Source organism: Mytilus californianus, unplaced genomic scaffold, assembly GCF_021869535.1.
Source record: "Mytilus californianus isolate M0D057914Y unplaced genomic scaffold, xbMytCali1.0.p SCAF_1, whole genome shotgun sequence".
Lineage (NCBI taxonomy): Eukaryota > Metazoa > Mollusca > Bivalvia > Mytilida > Mytilidae > Mytilus > Mytilus californianus.
This window is the reverse complement of record NW_026262581.1, coordinates 104,843,518-104,868,101: the sequence shown is the minus strand read 5'-3', so window position 1 is coordinate 104,868,101 and position 24,584 is coordinate 104,843,518. Positions and strand designations below refer to the sequence as shown.

General features: G+C 32.2%; 1 protein-coding gene and 1 long non-coding RNA gene across 5 annotated transcripts in view; one reads left to right on the top strand and one right to left on the bottom strand.

Moving 5' to 3' along the window:
• LOC127728590 (microtubule-associated serine/threonine-protein kinase 3-like) overlaps positions 1-24,584 on the top strand; it is a 110,189-nt gene that overhangs the window by 31,530 nt on the left and 54,075 nt on the right. For all 4 annotated transcript variants that reach the window (XM_052236135.1, XM_052236116.1, XM_052236125.1 and 1 more), the window contains 4 exons: positions 3,967-4,207; positions 9,490-9,578; positions 10,027-10,058; positions 18,559-18,629. In XM_052236135.1, the coding sequence (XP_052092095.1) occupies positions 3,967-4,207; positions 9,490-9,578; positions 10,027-10,058; positions 18,559-18,629 (433 nt within the window). The remainder of the gene's footprint in view (positions 1-3,966; positions 4,208-9,489; positions 9,579-10,026; positions 10,059-18,558; positions 18,630-24,584) is intronic.
• LOC127728875 (uncharacterized) lies at positions 14,172-23,522 on the bottom strand. Its single transcript, XR_007994400.1, has 2 exons — positions 22,252-23,522; positions 14,172-14,895 (listed from the first exon to the last, which is right to left on the bottom strand). It is a non-coding gene; the product is annotated as an uncharacterized LOC127728875 (long non-coding RNA).

The following is a 24,584-nucleotide window of genomic DNA, read 5'->3' as shown; positions in this document are numbered from 1 at the left end:
TTTAAATTACATATCTTTGATTTTAGCAGCTTTAAAACTTGGTCATAATTTTGTCAAAATCGTAGCTACTATCCCTTTAAGAAAAACTGTTATTTGAATGTCCTTAAAGTAGTTGTTAAGCTCATCATGACCTTTAACAAACAGCCAGTTATTAGTTATTGACCCTATAGTCAGTTGATGTCTGTTATCTTTAAAAAATTGAATTATCTTAAACTAGAAGACAATTTAGTACCTGTAAGCCAGCCAGCATTTAATACCAATGTTAAGAATATGTCATATAGATGTAAAGCACAACTATCACATTTTAAAACTATATTCTCTGCAATTGCTGAGCAAATTTGAATGAAATATTGTTTGTGAATTTATTCTGTTGTGGAAAGCATGCATGTTTCGACTTTTGAGTTTTCTGTTTTGATCCTTTTGTTTTGTTTTTGCCCCTAAATATTTCATGAATTTGACATCTCTGAATTGACTTAGAGTAGCTGATGAATATCATTCTAGAAACAAGGGTCAAAGGGTATAAAATTGGTATGATAAACAATGTATCAATTATTCAATATATAGATTATGATCAGTTTGATCAAGTTTTCGGTAGAAGATTCCTGATATAAATCCTTTCAATTTGATGTCCTTGATACTGTGTTGTCTTGTTATTGTTGCAATATAAAGTTGTTGTCTGTGGGTGTGTTTGTTGGTGAAATACTTGTCATTTTGACATACAGAATAGTGTACTTTGTTTGACTTATTACTCTGTGTTACACTCCTCACAAATTTCTTTGAGGCATGACCTGTGTTTCTTATCACGTAGCACATGTAGTAAGAAAGTATTTGTGCATTTTTATTTATAATTATACTGAGCCTTAAAATTCTTTTGTTAATAATAACATATCTCACATGTACTATTTATAATTTATAATTTAGTGGATTTTTATATAATTAGGTAAGAGGCAAATCATGAATTAATGATTCATGTTAATCATGAAAATACTAGTCTTTATCTGGCTTTGATAGTAACAAAAAGTAAAATCTAGAAAGTTCTTTGCATACTGAATCTATTTTCCAGACCTTTTGCCAATTCGATATATTACCAAAAGACTTTTTCATAATCCAGACTGATTCTTATTACCTACTAGAGTATTTCCCATAAAAAGCCACCGATTATTCTTGACTTAACGTTCCTGTATTCTTGCAATTGGTCTTAAAATGGTAAGTTTTGACATAATTTTATTGTCCTAAAATATCATTGTTGGACTGTTCTGTATGAAACTCATAAGACTTACTTAGGATTAAATCTTATGTAATTACTTGGCATCCCTTATTGAAATGGTAAACATCAGGATCTCCTGTCTTGTTCTACCTGTTGAGTATTACATGTACCTAGAACCAATTTAACTGAAGACATTGATTATAAGTATTGTTTAATATACAACAATGTTGATTGTTTAGGTTTGTTGACACTCAGCCTCAGGTTTGAATGTCACAGACAAAACATGGTAGTTAAATAAGCCAAAGATTGCTACATACAGTATCTGAGGAATAAAAACCAATTATGGATGCTTCAGTTAGTGTATTGATTTAAGGTATTCATTACAAAAGTTTTAATAGAAAACCTATAACTACTGAATATAAAAAGGATTAGCATGCAAAGAAAATGACTGTCAATAGACTTGCAAGATACTCAATGGTAATTGATGGAATTCTTGCTTGCAGTAATGTCCACACATTGAGAGAGCCAGACTCTGAACATTTTTTTACCATTTAGATGTGGACAAACGTAGAAATAAATTATAGACAGTGAATAGATACTAGTCTTCTTGTCTATAGCTAATGCATTTTGTCCCATTGATTATACGATATAAGTACTATTTACCTTTATAATTTGAAAGTGAATTACAGTTCCATTCTTTTAGTCATGTTAGTAGAGTTATTTTGGAACTTTATAATTTGAAGGCAACCTCTATATGGGATTTATACAGATATTTTACTGCTTTCATATTTAATTGCAGCTTTCTGTTAATCTTAAGTGTCTGTCTGAATTTAGTTTCCATCGAGATGTATGGAATTAAAATTTTTTCAGATTTATATTTTGAAATAACATATTTTGTCAGATCATGCTATTCTCAGTCAGACATGCATGTTGATAAGTTCTATGCTAGAACTGCATTTATACTTGAATGTCAATCGTATCTTATTAACTTCATGAAGTGGCAAATCGAGAACATATGTCACCAGTATTTTTAAAGGATAATTTGACAGAATCTAGCAAGAACTAAGAAGGAGTGTAGTAAGACTAACGCAAGGATCATATTTGTCTTAATTATTCCATACTAAACTTTTTGTAGCTCTAATTGTTTGGAAGAGCTTTTCAGATTTTTTGTGTTTGAAAATTATTATTTATATCTAAACTAAAGGAATGCCTTAATATGTTATCTCATAATAGATATATATTTTGAAGGGATAATAAAAAAAGTTTCTTTTTTCTTACATTTTTCAAGACCTCTATTTGGTTTACATGTACTAAAGTATGTGTTTAGAACCTCATTTTATCTACAGAATTAATTAAATTATTGGCTGCATTGAAGCTAGGAATGTTTGTTTAACTTAAGTAAACCTGTTTGAAAGCTTTGACGTAAGCAGGAACTCTAAAATCCTCAATAGATTTTATACATGCATATATCACCTAGGTAATTGTTTTTTAAACAGGACAAACACAAGTCTGTCTGGATATTGAAACTTGTTGATCTGGGTTGAATGGCTGTTTGAAGATTGAATTGGGTTTTTCAATTCAGACATTGATTTGGTGTTGATTTTCCATGTAGAAATATTCCTTCATGCGTGTTTAGTATTGACAGTATTGATAAATAGTCATAGTGTGATTGTTAAAAACCAAAATCAATAGAAAATGTCATTCGAAAATAGAAAATGTCTTCCTGTACAAACCCTTACAAGTACATGTACATATATGCATACAATTATAATTACATATAAAAGCGGAGGGGTGTTTCAGATAATTTTTCTGGGAATATGTTTTAAGTAAAGCTTTGAAATAACAATGCAGGGCTAATTTGTCTGTTTAAAAATATTCATCAAACAGAAAGAAATGACAATACAGTTGATTGCGTACCTGATACATTTTAATGTGCAAATTTTACACAAGTCAATTGCAAAGATTTTTCTTCTTTTTGAAAAAATGTTGCAATTAGATTTATAGTTAAATAGTCTGTTGACTACCTGAATCAACAAGAATTACAATTGACTAGTTGCACTGGACATAATAGAAATGTATTTTGACTGGTAGGTCTAATAAAATAGTGCCAAACTATCAAACTGAGAATAACAACAAAATAAACAAGAGCTCGAGTCATTGAACCATTTTATGGTACTTTGATTTTATCAAGCATATCTTACAAAATGATCCCCTGTTGTTTTTTTTAAGAAAAACAAGCAGTTTTTTATTTGATTCACTCTGCTTTTCAAGTTGAGTGATCATAGTGAGTGGAATATAAAAATAGATTATTCAGCCTAATCAGGTCAACATGTTTCATGAGATTTGAAGTATTTTTTTTCTTCAGATACAGAACAAAGCTGTACTGTGTGTCATGCATAATATTTTAGTTTGTCAGTTATGCATCAGACTTTGTATTTGTACAATGTATATAAATACCATTGTCAATTAAATTAAAAGCAATTAGTAAACAGTTTTAAATATATATGTATAAATAAAAAAGTAAAATAGTACATCATGTTGAAGCATGTACTGATTTAAGTATTTTATAGTGATATAAACTTGTTTGCCTCTAGACATTCATTTATTACTTAAATTACATTCCTGTAGTAAAATGATGAAATAAAACATAGTAGTTACAAGTGTGATCAAGAACAGAAACCTCATTTATTTATTGTCTTTTGGCAAGAAAATAATTATTAAGAATTTCTTTATATTAAAATCCTCATCCTTATTTTCAGTCTGATGGAGGAGCACCCCATTCACCCGGACCGCCATTATCTCCTAGTGCTAGCTATAGACGATCACAGGAGGACATTCCCTTCTGTAATCCTGGGGGTATAAGACGACTGCAAAGGACGCTGTCAGAAGATGTACGGCAGCGTAGAAGAGAAAGTCTAACTTTGCCAAGTTCTCCAATAAGTGTTCCAAACAATCTGGTTTCTGCAGGATCCAGTAGTAGTAGTAGTACAATAGGACATAGTAAGTATTGGTATACATGTGTACTCCTGTCCATCTGGTATCAACTGGATCCAGTAGTAGATATGCCGTAGTTAGTGCTGATTAGTCATTGTATTTTAAGTATGTTGTCAGTCTGGTATCTTCAGAATCCAGAGTTGGAAACTGCAATCGAGCATACTTATTTTTGTCCCCCATGTAACACGTTGTGGGGGACATGGAAATATGAGGCGTCTGTCTGTTCGTCCGTCCATCCGGTCTTGTAAGCCAGATTTTTATGAAACTTATATCATAGGTTTATATCAGCAATGTCTTGGAAAATTTCGAAAATCAGTGCCAATCAATTATTTTTAAAAGAGTTATGCCCCTTGGAAACATTAATTATATTGAAAATTGCATCGTTAGCGCTCTCATTTGTACAAATCTTGACAGATTTTTATGAAACTTATATCATAGGTTTATATTAGCAATGTTTTGGACGAGTTCGAAAATCAGTGCCGATCAATTACTTTTAAAAGAGTTATACCCTTTGGAAACACTAATTTTATGGTAAATTGCATCATTAGGGCTCTCATGTGTTCAATTCTTGCCAGATTTTTATGAAACTTAAATCATAGGTTTATATTAGCAATGTCTTGGACGAATTTGAAAATCAGTGCCAATCAATAATTTTTAAAAGAGTTATGCACCTTGGAAATATTAATTATGGAAAATTGCCTTATGAGTGCTTTAATGTGTACATTAATTCTTGCCAGATTTTTATGAAATTGTGTTATAGGTTTATATCATTAATATACTTGAAGAGTTAAAAAATCAGTGCCGATCAATTATTTTTAAAAGAGTTATGCCCTTGAAAATATTGATTTATATGAAAAATTGCAATGTTATCGCTCTCATGTATTCAATTCTTGCCAGAATTTTATGAAACTTATATCATAGGTTTATATCAGCAATGTTTTTGACTCTTTCAAAAATAAGTTCTGATCAAATATTTTTAACGAGTTATGCCCTTTGGAAATGTAAATTATAATGGAAATCACATTGCATTTGCTCTGAAGCCTTCATTTCTCTTAAGATATTAATAAAAAGTTTTAAAGAACAAAAAAAAGTGCTTTTTTTAGTTATTGCCCTTGTACCTTGGATAGATAAAATATGTGCCATGTGGGGGACATTGGAACTCTGTTCTTTTATCAATCTTGATCAAAAATAAATGTGCACTGTTTTAAAACTGGAATCTTGCCATAGAACATGATAAGAATTTCTAAGCAATTTCATACACTGCTTTAATAAGGTATCCGTAGGAACCAGAAATGCAGATGGTGCAGAAAGTGTATGATCTGAAGCAGGTATCTGGGAACCAGTATCTGCACTATGTATTACATTTTTTAGTACCTAGCTGGTTTTGCCAGCTGATTGGTGAGGCTAAATTGTTTTAAAATTAATCAGTGACCATTGTTCTAAACTTTTGGCTGTTTGAAAGTTTTATATAAGTCAACAAGACGTAAAACAAGATTTTTATACAGTGATTATTTCTGTTTAACAAGTTTTTGATTTGATCCAGTTTTGCTAATATTTTGGTCACACTGTACCATCAATATTATGCTGCCTAAACATGTAATATTATGAGATACCCATTCACTGCTAAAGTGCTAAGCATATCGCTTTTATGATAACCAGCCTGGTATATAATAAAGATATGTTGACACAGTTTATTCTAGTCACATGCCTAGCTTTCACTCTTAGTCTAAGGCTATATATTCCTATGTGGGTATCAACAGTAGTAAAACCTGATTTATGACTGCAATTATTAAACAGTTATTAATATTTCTGTATTAAAAGCTTCAATTATTAATCCTCTGCTTCACATGAGTTAAAGGTGAGAAGCAGTATGGTGATTAGTTAACCTTGACAGTTTATAATGTAGGTTGTTTAAAGGAGAATATGTTATTCTGTATTTTGGGGAAACCTGCTTTATATTTTGTCTTATGCATAATGAAACAATATGACCTGTATTCTTATATGTTCAACAGTTAGAAAGGGTGAATGAAAGATGATGGATTTTTAAGGTTGATAATCTAGTGTCATCTATCATGTCTATTAGTATCTCTCTTCTCTTTGCTGTCATATTTTATTTTGGCCTGCTAGTAATTTTCATGATTTCTAAATGCATTTTCATTTTTTTGGATTTTAAGGAATCCTCACATACTTCTCTCTGTGTTGTTCTATGAAAGATTTTGTCTGTACCATGTGAGCAGGTCTAAATTATTACTGACTGAAAACTTGAATCAAAAGCAGAACAGTTTCTTACAGTATAGTGTAGTGTAAAGAGATCTCTTTTAAACAAATTGTGTTTTGCAATGGAGAATAACAAGCACTTAACACAGTGATTTGATTCATTATTTCCCAAGACACATTCGTGGTCAGATCAATACTGACCTGATTAGACAAGTGCTTCTATCTATTCTGATGTCTATAGAACCATCAGTTCAAGTAATGACATTATCAATAATTTAACTGGCTGTTAAACTTACTCCCTTGGTAGAAGAATAAGTAAAAAATTAGCCTTATATGTTGTCTAACAATGCAGTCACATATCTTGTCGATGAACAAGACTTGGAAGACTTCATGTTTTCAAATCTGTTATCATTTAATTTTCACTAAAAGAGTTATCAGTTTGGTTGATGTGTTTCTCAGGATCCTTGTTCAACTTGATTGCAAATCTAAAACTGGTAGACATAATGGTATTTTTTTTAAAAGAAATCGTAGAAAATATAAATTTTCCTATTACAGGGTCAAAGGTTATAACACAAGTAAAGACTATCATGAAAAGCGTGTTCTTATTGTGAGAAACTTTCCAGAATGGTGTATTGATTTGATTTTGGAAATATATCCCTTCACTTTAATTTGATCTTTAATATTAAAATAGATAATGAGATCATGATCAGGGACAAGAAAAACGCAGGAATTAAAACATTACAACCAAAGGTTGGGCCCTTGAAATTTTGTGTAATAAAAACTCTGTGAAAGTAATTGCTTTTTACTTATGTGAATTCATTTGATATTATAATTTACCTCCGCTGTAGGAGGGCGCTTTATTGCATTAACCTAATCATACCTCGGTCAATTCCTCTGACAAATATTTCTGTCACATTTTTCTCAGGTTCATGTACTACTAAACTTCATATTTGGTCAACAGCTTGCACTGGTGAGTTGTGTGAGCACATTTTGGATCTGTCAGGAACCTACTTTCTATTTATCTATACTTTTAATTAAGCCCCAGCCGCAGCGGAAGGGGCATTAAATGTTACACTTGCCCGTCTGTAAGTCTGTCCGTACATCCCAAAATTAGTTTCAGTTCTTTAGCTTTAGTTTGCCTCAACCAAGTGTTATGAAACTTATGCACATTGCTTAAGCTTATTACCACAAAACAGATCAAGTTTGAATTTGGGTGACGTCACTTTTACCATCCTAGAGTTATGCCACTTTACAAATGGAAAAATCCATTGTTTCCGTTCTCAAACTTTAGTTTGCCTCAACCAAATATTATGAAACTTATACACAATGCTTATTACCACAAAACTCAGATTAAATTCGAATTTGGGTGGCGTCACTTTTACCGTTCTTGATTTATGTCCGTGTATAATGTTATATGCAAGTGGGGCCATCATCTGTGTCCCATGGACACATTCTCCATTTATTTTTCATTATGCTGACCAACTTTTAAAAAATACTGAACAAAATAACTTCATATTTGGTCAGCAGCTTGGCACTGATGGATTGTAACATGTGCATACTTCCAAATCAGTCTGAAACCTACTTCCTATTTACATATACTTTGAATAATGAGTGGGGTATGTTTAACATGACAAATTTTGATACTTATTTCATTATAAAAAAAAAAATATCTCAATTTTAAGATTATTTTTTCTTGGTTTTGGCATTACCTTCTTGAAAACCAGCCAATTATCTATATTCTTTGAAGACATGATATCTTGATATGTCTAAATGCCCCAAAAAACTGAATCAAATATTTGTGCCACAAGTAATAATTAGTTGATAAAGGCTTATTTATTAGTTGAATAATATTTTCTGTTCAGACTTGATCTGACATCCAGTTTTTCTTCTTCAATGAAAATAACCGTTTATAAATCTCATGCCTCTAAAGCACTTTTCTTGATTTGCGTTCATCAGGAATGCTCAAACCTGAACATATGAAAGCGAGGTTAGGGATGTTGAAATATGTATGTAAGTTAGAAGCTATATGACCAAGAGAGACCTACAATGATTAGCCAAATTCATCTATGGTCAACTTTGCCTGGGAGTTGGAACCATAGTTCTAGTACAAATGTGGGTAGCGTCACTTTTACAGTTCTTGAGTTATGTCCCTTTATAACGTTGTATGCAAGCGGGGGCATCATCTGTGTCCCATGGACACATTCCCCATTTATTTCTAAATAATTTACTTAATTTATCAACAGGGCATTTTAGAAATGTTTGTTATAAATCAACTACGTAAAAACATGTATGGAAGGTCCATTGTGGCATGAGATCACCTTGGAACAAATCATATTATGGAAGGTCCATTGTGGCATGAGATCACCTTGGAACATATCATATTATGGAAGGTCCATTGTGGCATGAGATCACCTTGGAACATATCATATTAAGAAAAATGTATGAAAGGTTCTTCGTTGCTTGATTGTTTGTTGTTGAATATGACTGACAAGCAATTCTAGATTTTGATAAGCCAATGTCTATTTCATCTGATTTAAAGCTAGTCTAGGCTAGATCTTATGTAGGTTAATAATAACAGAAATCATTACTTAGGTATTCTCTTCAAATTTTCCTGATTTCCCATGTATGTCATTGAATAGATTTTTAATGTTACATGTGCAAAGGATGTACTGAAATAACCGTCATCTTGAATTTGATAATTTAACTGTCTTGAGTGGAGAAATATTGCATCACTTAATTCAGTGGAGGAATCTATATTTACCAAACTGATAAGAACAAGGTGAAATGCATACAAAGTATGAAAACAATAGCTTATTATTGCAGGAACAAACAAATTTAATCAACAGGTAGTTTATCAAAAATTACCAAACAGGTCAGAATCGGATGAAATGCATAGAAAATTTTAGTTTATGATTACAGGGAAAAACATAACAAGTTTAATCAACATGTAGTTATCAAATTTATCACACTGGTCAGTATTGGGTGAAATGCATATAGCCAAACAGAAACTTAATTAATTATGTGTTCATGTGTTGTATAGTATATGAATTGATATAAATATTTGTTTGTAGACTTGAATGCCCTGCTAGAACCAACAAACCTGATGAAAATGAAGAATACAGTGCTTGGTCAATCTGCTCCTTCATTAACAGCTGGAATAGTATGTTATAGTGTTTATATGGGGGTCTAGAAACATTAATTTTTTGTGTGGATGGTGATAACAAAACAATAGATAGAACTTCATACTAGTGATAGCAAATCACATAAACTATTTTTAAATCTTTATACTTGTTATGTTCGTGTAAAGAGAGATAACTTCAAAATCATACTAGCTTAGATGGTTCAATTGTTGTCAATTCTTTGTACAGTATTTTACTTTTTGTTGCTGTTAAAATCCTTTATTTAAAAGGTGAAAAATAAAGCTTAGAAAATTTTTGATTTACTGCCAAGAAAAATGTTCATTAATCCATAATGTCTACATTCTCTTTTGTAGAATAATTCAGTATTTATTCTTACTTTTGTTTTAAGGATTGATCTTCATGATTGTTTTTGATCAATATTTACGTTAGTATATTTAGTCTTCTAACAAGTTTCCTTTTGTTTTACAGAAAGAGTACAACATGTTAACCAAGAGAGGGAAGTAAGTATTAATGTTAGTATGGTGCTCACATGGTTGACTCATGTGTAGGAGTCTTGTGTTTGGACTTTTCATTTTGCATTCTTGTTGATATATGAGTATAAGATACTGTGGACTCATAAATATTTGTGGGGTACCAATTTTTGTGGATTTCATGGGTAAAGATAAACCATGACTTTAGATGTTCAACGGATAATGATAAACCATGACTTTAGATGTTCAACGGGTAAAGATAAACAATGACTTTTGATGTTCAACGGGTAAAGATAAACCATGACTTTAGATGTTCAACGGGTAAAGATAAACCATGACTAGATGTTCAACGGGTAAAGATAAACCATGACTTTAGATGTTCAACGGGTAAAGATAAACCATGACTTTAGATGTTCAACGGGTAAAGATAAACCATGCATTTTGATGTTCAACGAAGTGCCGATTATCTTTAGGATTGTCTGCAGACTTTAACAAAACCACAAACTTATGAAAATTCCTTTTTTCCTCAATCCAGAAAATTGGTACCAACGAAAATAAATGAATCCACAGAAGTAACATTTTATGCTGTTCAAAATTATTTTGAGTGTCATATGTGACTATTGCACTGAGAACTGTTAAAAAAAGAATAGATTAATTACACTTGTATACTTTATTTACATGTACATAAATTCTCTTTTGTTTCGTAGTGAATACAAAAAATTTAAACAATTTTGACATTGTACATATATTGTTTTTATCCTGCAATTTATTATTTAAGTTTGAATTCTGATTTAATTAGACAAACTAAATGTGTTTATCAAAAGAAATTAAGCTTAAGGATGTTTGCTTCTCTGTATTAAAATAACAAGCTTTTTACAAGACTGTTATAAATTGATAGTATCTAAATAACGCAACTATAAAAACAGAAAAAATGAAGTGTCTTCTTCCTTGTTTTCTAGATATAAGCCATTGAAGAGTTGACAGGAAATGATTCTCTCTAGATTTCTCATACATTTAACATCGGCACATTTTTTTATGCCCCAGCTGCAGAGGAGGGGGCATAAAGTGTTACCTTGTCTGTCTGTCCGTCTACGTCTGACGTCTGTACACACGTCCAAAATTGGTTTCTGTTCTCTAACTTTAGTTTGCCTTTACCAAATATTATGAAACTTATACTCAATGCTTATTACCACAAAACACAGATCAATAGATATAAGAAGATGTGGTATGAGTGCCAATGAGACAACACTCCATCCAAGTCTCAATTTGTAAAAGTAAACCATTATAGGTCAAAGTACGGTCTTCAACACAGTCTTGGCTCACACCAAACAGCAAGCTATAAAGAGCCCCATAAATGACTAGTGTAAAACCATTCAAACGGGAAAACCAACGGTCTAATCTATATAAAAAACGAGAAACGCGAAACACTTATGAACCACATCAACAAATGACAACTACTGAACATCAAGTTTGAATTTTGGTGGTGTCACTTTTACCGTTCTAGAGTTATGGCCCTTTACAAATGGAAAATTGCTGAATTTTGCATTTCTGTTCTCTAACTTAAGTTTGAATTAATCAAATGTTATGAAAATGCTTATTACCACAAAACTCAGATCAAGTTACAATTTTGGTAGCATCACTTTGTTTTATGATTCTTTATTTTGTATTTCTTCATCTCATGCAATAATTATATGCAGTTTTTGTATTAAAGAAGGATACAATACCTGTTTTATCATTATGACCTGTCAGGGTCAGCACTTATATTATATTAACACCAAAAAAAAAGTGGTGTCACTTACCGTTGTTGAATTATGTCCCTTTATAAGGTTATCTGCAAGCTGGGAAACATTCTCCATTTAACTTTCAAAAACTTTGAAAAAATATGAAAGATTTTCAAAAATGACTTTTTAAAACTATATGTAATAAAATTATGAAAAGAAAAGTAGGGGTTAGAGGGCAAACATTTACATGGCACTACATGGATAAAACAAGAGGATTCCTAATATCTGACACAAAGTCAAAGAAACAACAAAATTAGCAAACATCCTTAATAAAGCTAATATTATTGGTCAAAATTGTCCATTTTTAGACTAAACTTTATTGATTTAAAATAAAAAAAGAATAATTGGAACTCTAGTATTTGACTAAAGATCAAATTTCAACTTATCCACCACAAAATTTCTTTTTTCGATAGTTATGTTCCTCTTGCCACATACTATGGTTTGTACGTTTCACAACTTGTACAAGTTGTTAGAATATGTTCTAATGAAGCTGACTTTAATAAACGTAACCTTTTATTAACACAAAAATTACTTTTACAGGGTTTCAGATTCCACAATTGTGAAAGTTATTAAAACATTTTACAATCGGTATGAGCATTGTATCTGTAAATATAATGTTGTGTGTAAAAAAATACTGTATTTCTCACCCTACCTTTTATTGAATTGTTGTTAATAGAATTAAGAATAAGGTTTAGAAGAAGAATATTTATTGTTTCAATTAAGGGCCCTTGATGGGCAACATGACATTTATACACACAAAACAATACACTATGATTTTATAAAAACTTTTTTTTTTTCTTCATTGAAATGAAATATTAAATGTTCATATAGTTATACACCTTCATATATTTCTTCATCTAATATAAATCATGTACATTTTATTCCAGGCAGAACCAGAACTATAAAATCATTAAAAAAATTAACATTGAAAATGACTTATTAAAAATTTATGACATTTATCAACAGTAAGGGCCTCAGGCATGATAGATTCACTAATGTAGTGAACATGTTTCTTTATTGATCGTCTGACGATTTTAGTTCTTAATTCTGGCCTTTCACAAATACTGTCGGTTTTAATTCAATTTTATGATGCATGGTGCATCAAAATATCTGTTTTAATGAAAAAAAGCACAATCATGAACAAAGGAAGATAACTTAAATTAAAAATATATAACTTGCCTAGATGTACCTGTTTCTTAACTAAATACTATTTGATATTTAATTTTAAATCACATTGCAAAATTAAAGCAATCTCTTACCATTTAATGCTAAGAAATTTGATATTTGTTTAGTTTTACAACATGGACTAAATAAACAAAAAAAAGAGGAGGGTTTTGTGTGCACTTAAACTGGTTTTACCTCACTACATTTTGTGCCTGTACCAAGCCAGACTATCTGGTTCATGTATTGTTGTTTGTTTTTGTTTGTATATTTGTTTTATGAGAGAAGTCAGATGTTTATGGTTGATGTGGTCTGTTGTGCTGTGCAGTATTTTTATGCCCCTGCCGTAGCGGAGGGGGCATTAAGTTTTATCCTTGTCCTTCTGTACGATTGTAATGAGAGGGTATTATAATAGGGTTTGTTTTGATAGTTATTATTAATCATGTCACTTATATGACCGGAACTGTGTGGCTGTTTAAGGCCAAGGGTCAGGTCAAAAAGATCGCATAAACTTCAATTTTTTTACTGAACTATATTTAAATGTCCGTTTCAGCCTCGGCACAACAAGTCTATTATATAATCTTATCAAACTTGTCCGGAAAATACAACCGTTTTGGAAGCCCTGCCGGATGACCCAACCTGCCAACCAAGATGGCCGACATGGCTAAAAATAGAACATAGGAGTAAAATGCAAGTTTTTTCCATTATTTTGAAAACCGTTATAAATAGAGAAAATCTGACAGGGGCACAAAAATTCAGAATGTTAAGTTATTGCCCTTAAATGACAAATTTTACCACTTTTTATACGACTGCGGTTGTATATTAGTATGTCGTCGTCGTCCGAAGACACATTGGTTTTTGCACTCTAACTTTAGTTTAAGTGAATGGATCTCTTTGAAATTTTACCATAAGGTTCAATACCACAAAAGGAAGGTTGGGATTGATTTTGGGGGTTATGGTACCAACAGTTAAGGAATGAGGGGCCAAAAATAAGCATTTTTGTAACTTCCAGACATAACTTGTGTGTTAGTGTATTGATCTCTCTGACATTGTACCACAAGGTTCCATATCACAAAGGGAATGCTGGGATTGATTTTGGGGGTAATTGCCTCCAAATTTTAGGAATTAGGGGCAAAAAAAGGGGCAAAAAAACAAGCATTTTTCTAGTTTCATGACAATAACTTGTGTGTAAGTATATGGATCTTTTCTGAAATTGTACTACAAGGTTCCATATCACAAAGGGAAAGCTGGAATTGAGTTTTGGGGTAATTGCCCAAAACGTATAGGAATAGGGCCAAAAAGAGGCCAAAAATAAGCATTTTTCTAGTTTCCAGACAATAACTTGTGTTCAAGTGTATGGATCTCTCTGAAATTGTACTGCAAGGTACCATACCTCAAAGGGAAGGCTGGGATTGATTTTGGGGGTAATTGCCTCCAAATTTTAGGAAGTCGGGGCCAAAAAGGGGCAAAAACAAGCATTTTTCTAGTTTCAGGACAATAACTTGTGTGTAAGTGTATGGATCTTTATGAAATTGTACTACAAGGTTCCATATCACAAAGGGAAAGCTTGGTTTGAGTTTGGGGGTAATTGCCCTAAACGTTTAGGAATTTGGGGCCAAAAAGGGGCCTAAAAACAAGCATTTTTCTAGTTTCCAGACAATAACTTGTGTTCAAGTGTATGGATCTCTCTGAAATTGTACTGCAAGGTACCATACCACAAAGGGAAGGCTGGGATTGAGTTTGGGGGTGATGAATCATAAGGGGGTTCAAAAAATTTGGGGGAGGGATTTTTTTTTCTTTAAAATTTTCCATTTTAAATTGGTTATTTCTGATTTATATATAAAAGCAAATAATAATGATATGGTTTGAATAGGTAAATTAAAAAATTTTAAGTTCTTAGACCACATTCATTCTGTGTCAGAAACCTATGCTGTGTCAAATATTTAATCACAATCCAAATTCAGTGCTGTATCAAGCTTGAAAGTTGTGTCCATACTTGCCCCAACTGTTCAGGGTTCGACCTCTGCGGTCGTATGAAGCTGCGCCCAGCATTTTATTTGATGTATGCCGATTATCAAAACTATAAAATATGAAAACTTTAATAAATAGAGAGAAACTTTAAAATGCAAAAATGATCAGCAAGACAAGTTCTTCAAATAAGTCTGCATGGTTGAAAACGTCAGTCTACTCCTTATAAGGGTTATTGCCTTTTGCTGACGATTTTTACCAATTTTTTTCGTTTTTATATGCCCGTTTACGGGACGTATTATGGTATACCGTTGTACGTCCGTCTGTCCGTCTGTCCGTCCGTCTGTCCGTCCGTCCGTCGTCAACATGTCGGACATTAACTCAAAAATGCTTAAACCAATTTGCTTAAAACTTTGGTGAATTGTTTATATCTATTGACGTGAGCTCCCTTTCGTTTTTTATAAATTTTAGATATTACGTTTCCGAGTTATGGGGTTTTATTCATTAAAAAAAGGGGGATTTTCCAGTTTTCGGACAATAACTCAAGAATGCTTTCACCAACTTGCAAGAAATTTTGGTTAATTGTTTATATCTATTGACATGAGCTCCCTTTCGTTTTTTATAAATTTTAGATATTACGTTTCCGAGTTATGGGGTTTTATTCATTAAAAAAAGGGGGATTTTCCAGTTTTCGGACTATAACTCAAGAATGCTTTCACCAACTTGTAAGAAATTTTGGTTAATTGTTTATATCTATTGACATGAGCTCCCTTAGGATTTTTATAAATTTTAGATTTTACGTTTCCGAGTTATGGGGTTTTATTCATGAAAAAAAGGGGGATTTTCCAGTTTTCGGACAATAACTCAAAAATGCTTTCAGCAGTTCTCATGAAACTTTGATGAATTGTTGATATCTATTGATGTAAGCTCCCTTTAGAAATTTATAAATTTTAGATTTTACATTTCCGAATTATGGGGTTTATTCATTAAAAAAGGGGGGATTTTCCAGTTTTCAGACAAAAACTCAAAAATGCTTTCAGCAATTAGTATGAAACTTTGGTGAACTGTTTATATCTATTGATGTAAGCTCCCTTTAGAATTTTATAATTTTTTTTGTTTTTAGTCTGACAACAGATTTACTAAGTATTGGGCAACAGCACAGTGTATTGCACAACAGCAAGAAATCTTTAATTGAATATAAATTCAATTCATATAACCAACTTCAAGTTCTTTGACTACATTTATTCAGAAACCTATAATAGATGTATGTCAAATATTTAATTACAATCCAAATTCAGACCTGTATCAAGCTTGAATATTGTGTCCATTTTTGCCCCAACTGTTCAGGGTTAGACCTCTGCGGGCGTATCCAGCTGCGCTCAGCGAAGCAGTTTATTGCCTTATATCATAAAAATTATGATAGATAGATAGAAACTTCAATAAGCAAAAATGATCAGCAAGACAAGATCTACTAATAAGACGACATGAAGGAAATTCTCTGATGACTCCTTATTGGAGTTATTGCCCTTTAATGACAATTTTTACCAATGTTTTTGCTTTTTGTCTTATATAATAGAAATTATAATAGACAAATAGAAACTTTAAATAGCAAAAAGGATCAGGAAGGCAAGATTTACAAACAAGTCAAATTTTGCCGATATAGTTTGTAGACTGTCACTCTTCATAAGAGTGATTGCCCCTAAATGAGGATTTTTTTTTTCCTTCTTTTGTCTTTTGAGCAAAAACTAAAGAAGATAGAGAGAAACTAAACAGACAAAACGATCAGCTATACAAGATCAGCTAAAAAGAGATTTCTGTCATGAATTCTATTCTCGTCTACAATATTGGAGAGTGTCCGTTGTTGAATATGCATATAGACCAAGGTGAGCGACACAGGCTCTTTAGAGCCTTTATGTATTATCAAATGTGTGGTTCCCAGCATATCTTATTTTTGGCCAGGTTGGACAAAGTCTTAACACTGGCTTATAGTATGGTCATGATGGGATAGCAGGGGTGGGGGAGGAAATGGATACCTAATTTGTGTAATCAACTTCTCCTACAGTTTTCAACCCAGATCCCTGAACCTTCACAGAAAGATTGCACATATGTTGAAGTTGTGGACCTGCTTATATGGAATTGTTTCTCATCTTTCCAGAATTTGGAACTTATTAGAAATTTTTTTAAATACATTGTAGCTGTATATCAAAGTTACAGCACTCTTCCTGCTGATCTAAATCTTGTTAGATATTTAAGAAAAAATCTTTTTCCCCTTCATGTAATTGCAACTACATTGTAAACATTCTATATTGATTTTTCACAAATATTGTAACCTGGCATTGTTATCACTCTAGAGCTTACATTTCTTAATAAAGTTTAATGAAATATATGTCAATGGTTAATATCCTCCATATTGGTTGGGTTCGAAGTCAGCCATTTTTTAAAGCAATTTGTGACCCAGATCAATTTTTGAGCAGATAAAACAGATTCCTCGTCTGTCATTCTAAAAATCCTTTGTATGTTCTCTAATGAAATACATTAATTGAAACAGTTGAAAAACAACAGTGGGTTTGTGAAGTTTGAACATATGTTCTTGTAGATGTATTTTTGTATTTATGGGGACAACCGTTTGACTATGTTTTGGTCTATTTTTCAAATACTAAAAGCAATAGGTCAACTATGATTGGGAGTATGGAATGATTGTAAGGTGTACATGTCTGTCTAGCCAGTATCATCTGACCTTGACCTAATTTCCATGGTTCATTGGTTAACATTAAGTTTATGTGTTTTGGTCTGTTTTTCAATTACCATAAGCAATGGGCCAACTTGATTTGGTGTATGGAATAATTGTTAGGTGTACATGTCTGTGTGACAGTTTTTATCTGACGTTGACCTCATTGTCAAGGATCTTTAAAAATGTTAAGTTTATGTGATACTTGTAGTAAAACCTTTATCTTTAAGACTTTCAACATGAAATCAATGGTCAGTAAAACAGGCGAGACATTTCAGTGTGTGCACTCTTGTTACAGGTATTCGATTATTTTGGGGAAATTTGGCTGTCAATCTGAAGACTTGTTCCACTAGTTCATGCTTCTCTAATGGGAACCATTTTGTGCTTGAAACATGTATTCAGAAACAATAGAGATTCTTCAAATTCTTTGCAGAAGTGAACTGATGTTTAGTTACAGTTATCAAACTGCCTAAATCAAAACAAAATACTTAAACATGAAGTTTAAATTTCCCCAAAAACTGACATGATAAAGTTTTCTGTTGATATGGGAAAACCATATACAGTACACTAACATGTTGTAACCATACAAATCATTGGTTTTGCAGTTGCTTTGGTGTGCAGTTTTCATTGATATAACTCATACCAATAATACATAAAAAAAGATAACAGTCATTACCAAAAATATTGGACAACGCAACAGATTACATCAACCACCAGAGGCCTCAGTGGGACTTTATTTGTAGTGGTCTACCTTTTTGGAAAAAAAAAATAGATTGTGTAGAGCAGACATGGATTTTCAGGAAATGAATTTGCAGCCACTAGGAGTCATTGTTTCATGACTAAATCTCATAATTTAATTTATTATTTTGTTATTTGTGTCATTATATTTCAGAGTTAGAAAATCTCTTGTGAATACATCTCCAGTTCTGCCAATAAGATGTCCGTCTCCACAACCACCTCACGGTAAGTCAGTGTGAATTTATTTTTTACAGAATCAATAAAGACCAATTGATGCAGTACATGTTAACATAAAAATGAAAAGTTTTTCTTGATTCCTTTAAACATTTGAAGGGTTACCAAAAGTTAGGTTTAGTTACATAGACACCGTCTTTTAATCTTCTTAATTGCAGTTAAAAGCAGGTCACTGGTGTGTTGATTTTTATATGATATTTAATGGGAGAAAGACCAGTTTATATCACTTGTGAATATATCCACTAAATGATAGTATTTTCCAATTAATCATGACAAAAGTGTCATATTATGCTATTGTTTAGCAAGGAGAGAAAAAGATGTGTCTAATGAAGCTAGCACATTGTCATTCTGCCATAAATTTTGGAAATGGACTAAGGTAACTCAGGTGACAAAATTTTGATAACCAAATAAAATTCCATCTGTATTTCATATGACATATGTGAGAATTTGATTTGATATATGAAATCTCACAATACTTTAGGCATTGATACTTTTACCCTTGTCCATCCATACGTACTTACATCCGTCCGTACGTCCCAAAGTTGGTTTCCCTTCTCTAACTTAAAGTTTGCCTCAACCAAATTATGAAACTTATACACAATGCTTATTACCACAAAATACAGATCAGGTTTGAATTTTGGTGGTGTCACTTTTACCGTTCTAGAGTTATGCCCCTTTACAAATGGAAAAATTGCTGATTTCCTCGTTTCCGTTCTCCAACTTAAGTTTGCCTCAACCAAATGTTATGAAACTTATATACAATACTTATTACCACAAAACTCAAATCAAGTACAAATTTGGGTAGCGTCACTTTTACTGTTCTTCAGTTATGTCCCTTTATAACTTTATATGATGTGCAAGCCGGGGCATCATTTGTGTCCCATGTACACATTCCCCATTTATTTTTTATTTTGCATATATATATGTCTGCTGCTTTTCAGTAGCAGTTAAGGTTAAACAGATTGTTGACAAAAATTTGAACAGTTAAGATTGAACTAGTCACGGATTGATTCTCAAAATAATAAAAAAAATCAGAAATTGACGCATGAAAATAAGAAAGTAGTCTTCCTTTTATATTATATATTACATAAAATTCAGTCTCTGTTCATACTAATTTACCATTTCATGATGTTAATTGAAAAAATTATGAATTATAAATATTTTGCTGTCATTTGTTGTTGTATTGTTTTTAAAAAATGGTACCACAAAACATATATAAAGTCAAAATTAACACAAGTGTCTAATGATTAAATAGTTGAATGGGAGACAAATGTACAGAAAAAAAGTATTCAAGAAGAATTTGTCTCTCTTTGACAGGCAGAAATTTATAATGAAGATTTTCTAATGTGTGTGTAACATGCCACTATTAATGATTGGATTTATAGTAGATATAAACTAAATTGACTAGAGCCTATAATATGATGTAAAAGTGTTCCAGTTTCTAGTGAAGTTTTACAGAATTACCTAATACAGAAATGTGTATTGATTATTGACAATTTTAGTCCTGTTTTGACAAATAGATAACTGATAAACTGACAGTTGTTTATGAGACAAATATTTTATTTGTATTCAATTCTATATTTTTTTCATTATGACTAGATGTTTATTCTATGGGTATTGAATTATTGATACATTAAGGTATGGTTGCTAATTTGATTATTTGTCAGCTTAAGATGTTTGTTGGTGATTACGTCATACAATGTGATATATTTGTCATGTCAATTTTGATAATTGGGAAAAAGTCATAGCTTTGTTGCTTTTAGATAGGAAATTAGATGTTTCTGAATAATTTGTAAAGTAGCATCACTTCTATTATGGAATTTCATTGTATGAAAGCCTTGCCATTCCCTGTTTTAATTTGTGTGTATATGATTAAGTTTTGTGTCACATAATTTATACTCTATCAGGATCCAGTGTAAATGCCTAATCCATGAATGTTTTGGGATTGAAAGATTTAAATTTATTCCAATTGGTAGACATGAGAAAACAAAATTTCTTGTTTGTTTATTGTCAATCTTGATGATGTGAATATCAGTTAAAGATGTTTAAATGATATCAATTTTTTTTTTTTTATTTTAGATTAATTTTAGTAACCCCAAAATTAAGGAATATATTCTTCTATGCTGTAAAATACTTTCATTCAAAAAGGCTCAAGCTAATGGGGGACTGCAGTAAAAGTCACCTTCTTGTATGTCACTTTGCCTTTCTCATCTGTCAAAAGAGATATAAAGATGGCCAGCATTTCCAACAGTATTTCTGAAGTCTTACCACTTGTCCATGTCAGTTTAAATTAAAAAGAGAAACAACTTCTTCCTATGGTTCACTAGTTGTTTAGGTATATTGTTTAAGACTAGTTCATCAACCTGTCTGTCATCACATTGTTGTAACTGTTATAACTCCTTCTTTTTTTGCTGGATCCTCAAAGTTGGAGGAAGGTTTCTACTCAACAAAACTATGATGATTTAAAACAATGTTAACTTTTGGACTATTTTTATTGGTATGACGTAGGTGTCGTCGTCATTGTCGTCGTCCAAAGACACATTGGTTTTCACACTCTAATTTAAGTTTCAGTGAATGGATCTCTATGAAATTTTACCATAAGGTTCAATACCACAAAAGGAAGGTTGGGATTGATTTTGGGGGTTATGGTACCAACAGTTAAGGAATTACGGGCCAAAAAGGGGCCAAAAATAAGCATTTTTGTAACTTCCAGACATAACTTGTGTGTTAGTGTATGGATCTTTCTGACATTGTACCACAAGGTTACATATCACAAAGGGAATGCTGGGATTTTTTTTAGGAGTAATTGCCTCCAAATTTTAGGAATTAGGGGCCATAAAAGGGGCAAAAAACAAGCATTTTTCTAGTTTCATGACAATAACTTGTGTGTAAGTGAATGGATCTTTATGAAATTGTACTACAAGGTTCCATATCACAAAGGGAAAGCTGGAATTGAGTTTGGGGGTAATTGCCCAAAAAGTTTAGGAATAAGGGGCCAAAAATAAGCATTTTTCTAGTTTCCAGACAAGTACTTGTGTTCAAGTGTATGGATCTCTCTGAAATTGTACTGCAAGGTACCATACCTCAAAGGGAAGGCTGGGATTGATTTTGGGGGTAATTGCCTCCAAATTTTAGGAATTAGGGGCAAAAAAGGGGGCAAAAAACAAGCATTTTTCTAGTTTCAGGACAATAACTTGTGTGTAAGTGTATGGATCTTTATGATATTGTAAAACAAGGTTCCATATCACAAAGGGAAAGCTGGGTTCGAGTTTGGGGGTATTTGCCCTAAACATTTAGGAATAAAGGGGCCAAAAAACAAGCATTTTTCTAGTTTCCAGACAATAACTTGTGTTCAAGTGTATGGATCTCTCTGAAATTGTACTGCAAGGTACCATACCACAAAGGGAAGGCTGGGATTGAGTTTGGGTGTGATGAATCATAAGGGGGTTCAAAAAATTAGGGGGGGGGATTTTTTTCCTTTTTTTTCTTTTAAATTTTCCATTTTATATTGGTTATTTCTGATTTATATTAAAGCAAATAATAATGATATGGTTTGAATAGGTAAATTAAATTTTTTTAAGTTCTTAGACCACATTCATTCTGTGTCAGAAACCTATGCTGTGTCAAATATTTATTCACAATCCAAATTCAGTGCTGTATCAAGCTTGAATGTTGTGTCCATACTTGCCCCAACTGTTCAGGGTTCGACCTCTGCGGTCATATGAAGCTGCGCCCAGCGGAGCATTTTATTTATGCTGAGAGTTCATGAAAATATGGCTATACCATATTTATTCTTGTTGTCTGGATACCACCTTCGTTTTTCATCAAATCCCTGACTTTCGACCAGTTAATGAGAATATAAGGTGTCTGGCATATATGGTATATTTTAGAAATGACTTATTGTAGCTCAGATATTACATGAAAAGATGTAGCAATGTAGATTTCCTAATTGCACTGGAATCAGTAAGCAGATGGTCTTGAAAAAAAAACCTTGAAAACCATTAGACAAACATACCCTTAATGATTCTATTTTTCTTAAAATGACAGTTAAATGTTGATGTAATGATATGCTATTTACTTATATTATGATATTGATTTCTGTATACCATCTTAATTTACATGATTACAGCTCAGACACATTATAGCTAAAATGAAAAAAAAACATTAATAAATAAATCTATACAGAAAGCTAAATTATTCTTAACCTTGGAAGACTAAGGTTTCAAAGTATCGCATGATGTATTATAGATCCATTCACTTACAAAGACATGTAGAGACTAAGGTTTCAAAGTATCACATGATGAATTATGGATCCATACACTTACAAAGACATGTAGAGGTTTGCTGAAATAGATATACATTCATTTATTTGTCATTTGAAAATACCAATTTTAGAACTTTGATTTAGTCACAGTTTGTCGCATAAATCAATCATAAGCAAAGAGAATAGAGACAAGAAAAACAATTTCTCCATATAATGCTACATATACATGCACATAAAATGTACTGGTACAAGATAGGTAGTTACAGGCTTATAGTAAGCCACAAAACAAAGATTTTCCCTTATTTTATTTATGCCCCCCGCCTCAGCTAACAGGGGCATTAAGTGTTACCCTTGTCTGTCTGTCAGTCCGTCTGTCCATTCATCCGCATGTCCCAAAATAAGTTTCTGTTCTCTAACTTTAGTTTACCTCAACCAAATGTTATGAAACTAATACACAATGCTTATTACCACAAAACACAGATCAAGTTTGAATTTGGGTGGCGTCACTTTTACTGTTCTAGAGTTATGCCCATTTACAAATGGAAAAATTGCTGAATTTTTCGTTTCCGTTCTCTAACTTAAGTTTGCCTCAACCAAATGTTATGAAACTTATACACAATACTTATTACCATAAAACTCAGATCAAGTAGATGGGTAGTGTCACTTGTACTGTTCTCTAGTTATGCCACTTTATAACGTTATATGCAAGCAGGGACATCATCTGTGTCCCATGGACACATTCTTTATTTATTTGTTAATGTTATGGTAAATGATACTTAAAGTATTAATGATTGGATATCTGGCTGACAAATGTCCAGTGGCAAATTAAATGCATATTCATGACAAGAACATGTTAATAGGAATTTGAACCCTGCTTTGTACTAGACAAACACTCTGAGCCAGATTTTTAGCGTGCTAGTTCACAAGGTAGTTCACAGCAGGAAGACATATCACCCTATAGCTACCAGGACACATTATTCTGACTCCCAAGCAGACCGGTCTTTGCTCTTTCTCCATAAAGCCTTGTGCTTAGTGGAGAAGCAACAAATACCAATTTTAGAGTCTGGTTTGACCAGGTTGGGTTTCTAACCAACAATCTCCAGCACTCAAGGCAACCATACAACATGTACCACGAGACCATGGAGGCTGTTAACTAGAAGCAAGTAATTTGTATTACACATGAGTCTTCTACATAAACATTTGAATTTCTGAAGACTGCATATTGCATTAGCATTTTCAAGGTCTATTACATTTTGATAGAAGATGAGATATTTTTTTTTGCGTGTGATTCAATGAATTGGATTCATTACTTAAATGAATTTTTGTGAAAATCAGGAGATCTTGACATACTGCTTTATTTAGTTGCAGGGTTTCCCCTGGGTCAATTTCTTTTTTTTTTACCACCCTTTCACCAAACCATTTTTTTACGCCACTCTCAATTTTTTTTCGCCAACTCACATAAACATTTTTTTGTTTCAGAACTTGTTTTCATTCTTGCTTACAAAAAAGATAAATTTGCAGCATTGTTGTCTCATTTATTATAATTCTACACATATATTTCATATCCTACATTGTAGTAAATGAACACTCAATTAGAACAAAAATTTCTTGAACTTTTTTTATAGATACTGTAAAATTTGACTTCTGGGAACACAGGGTTCATCTTCAATCATTTTATTGGA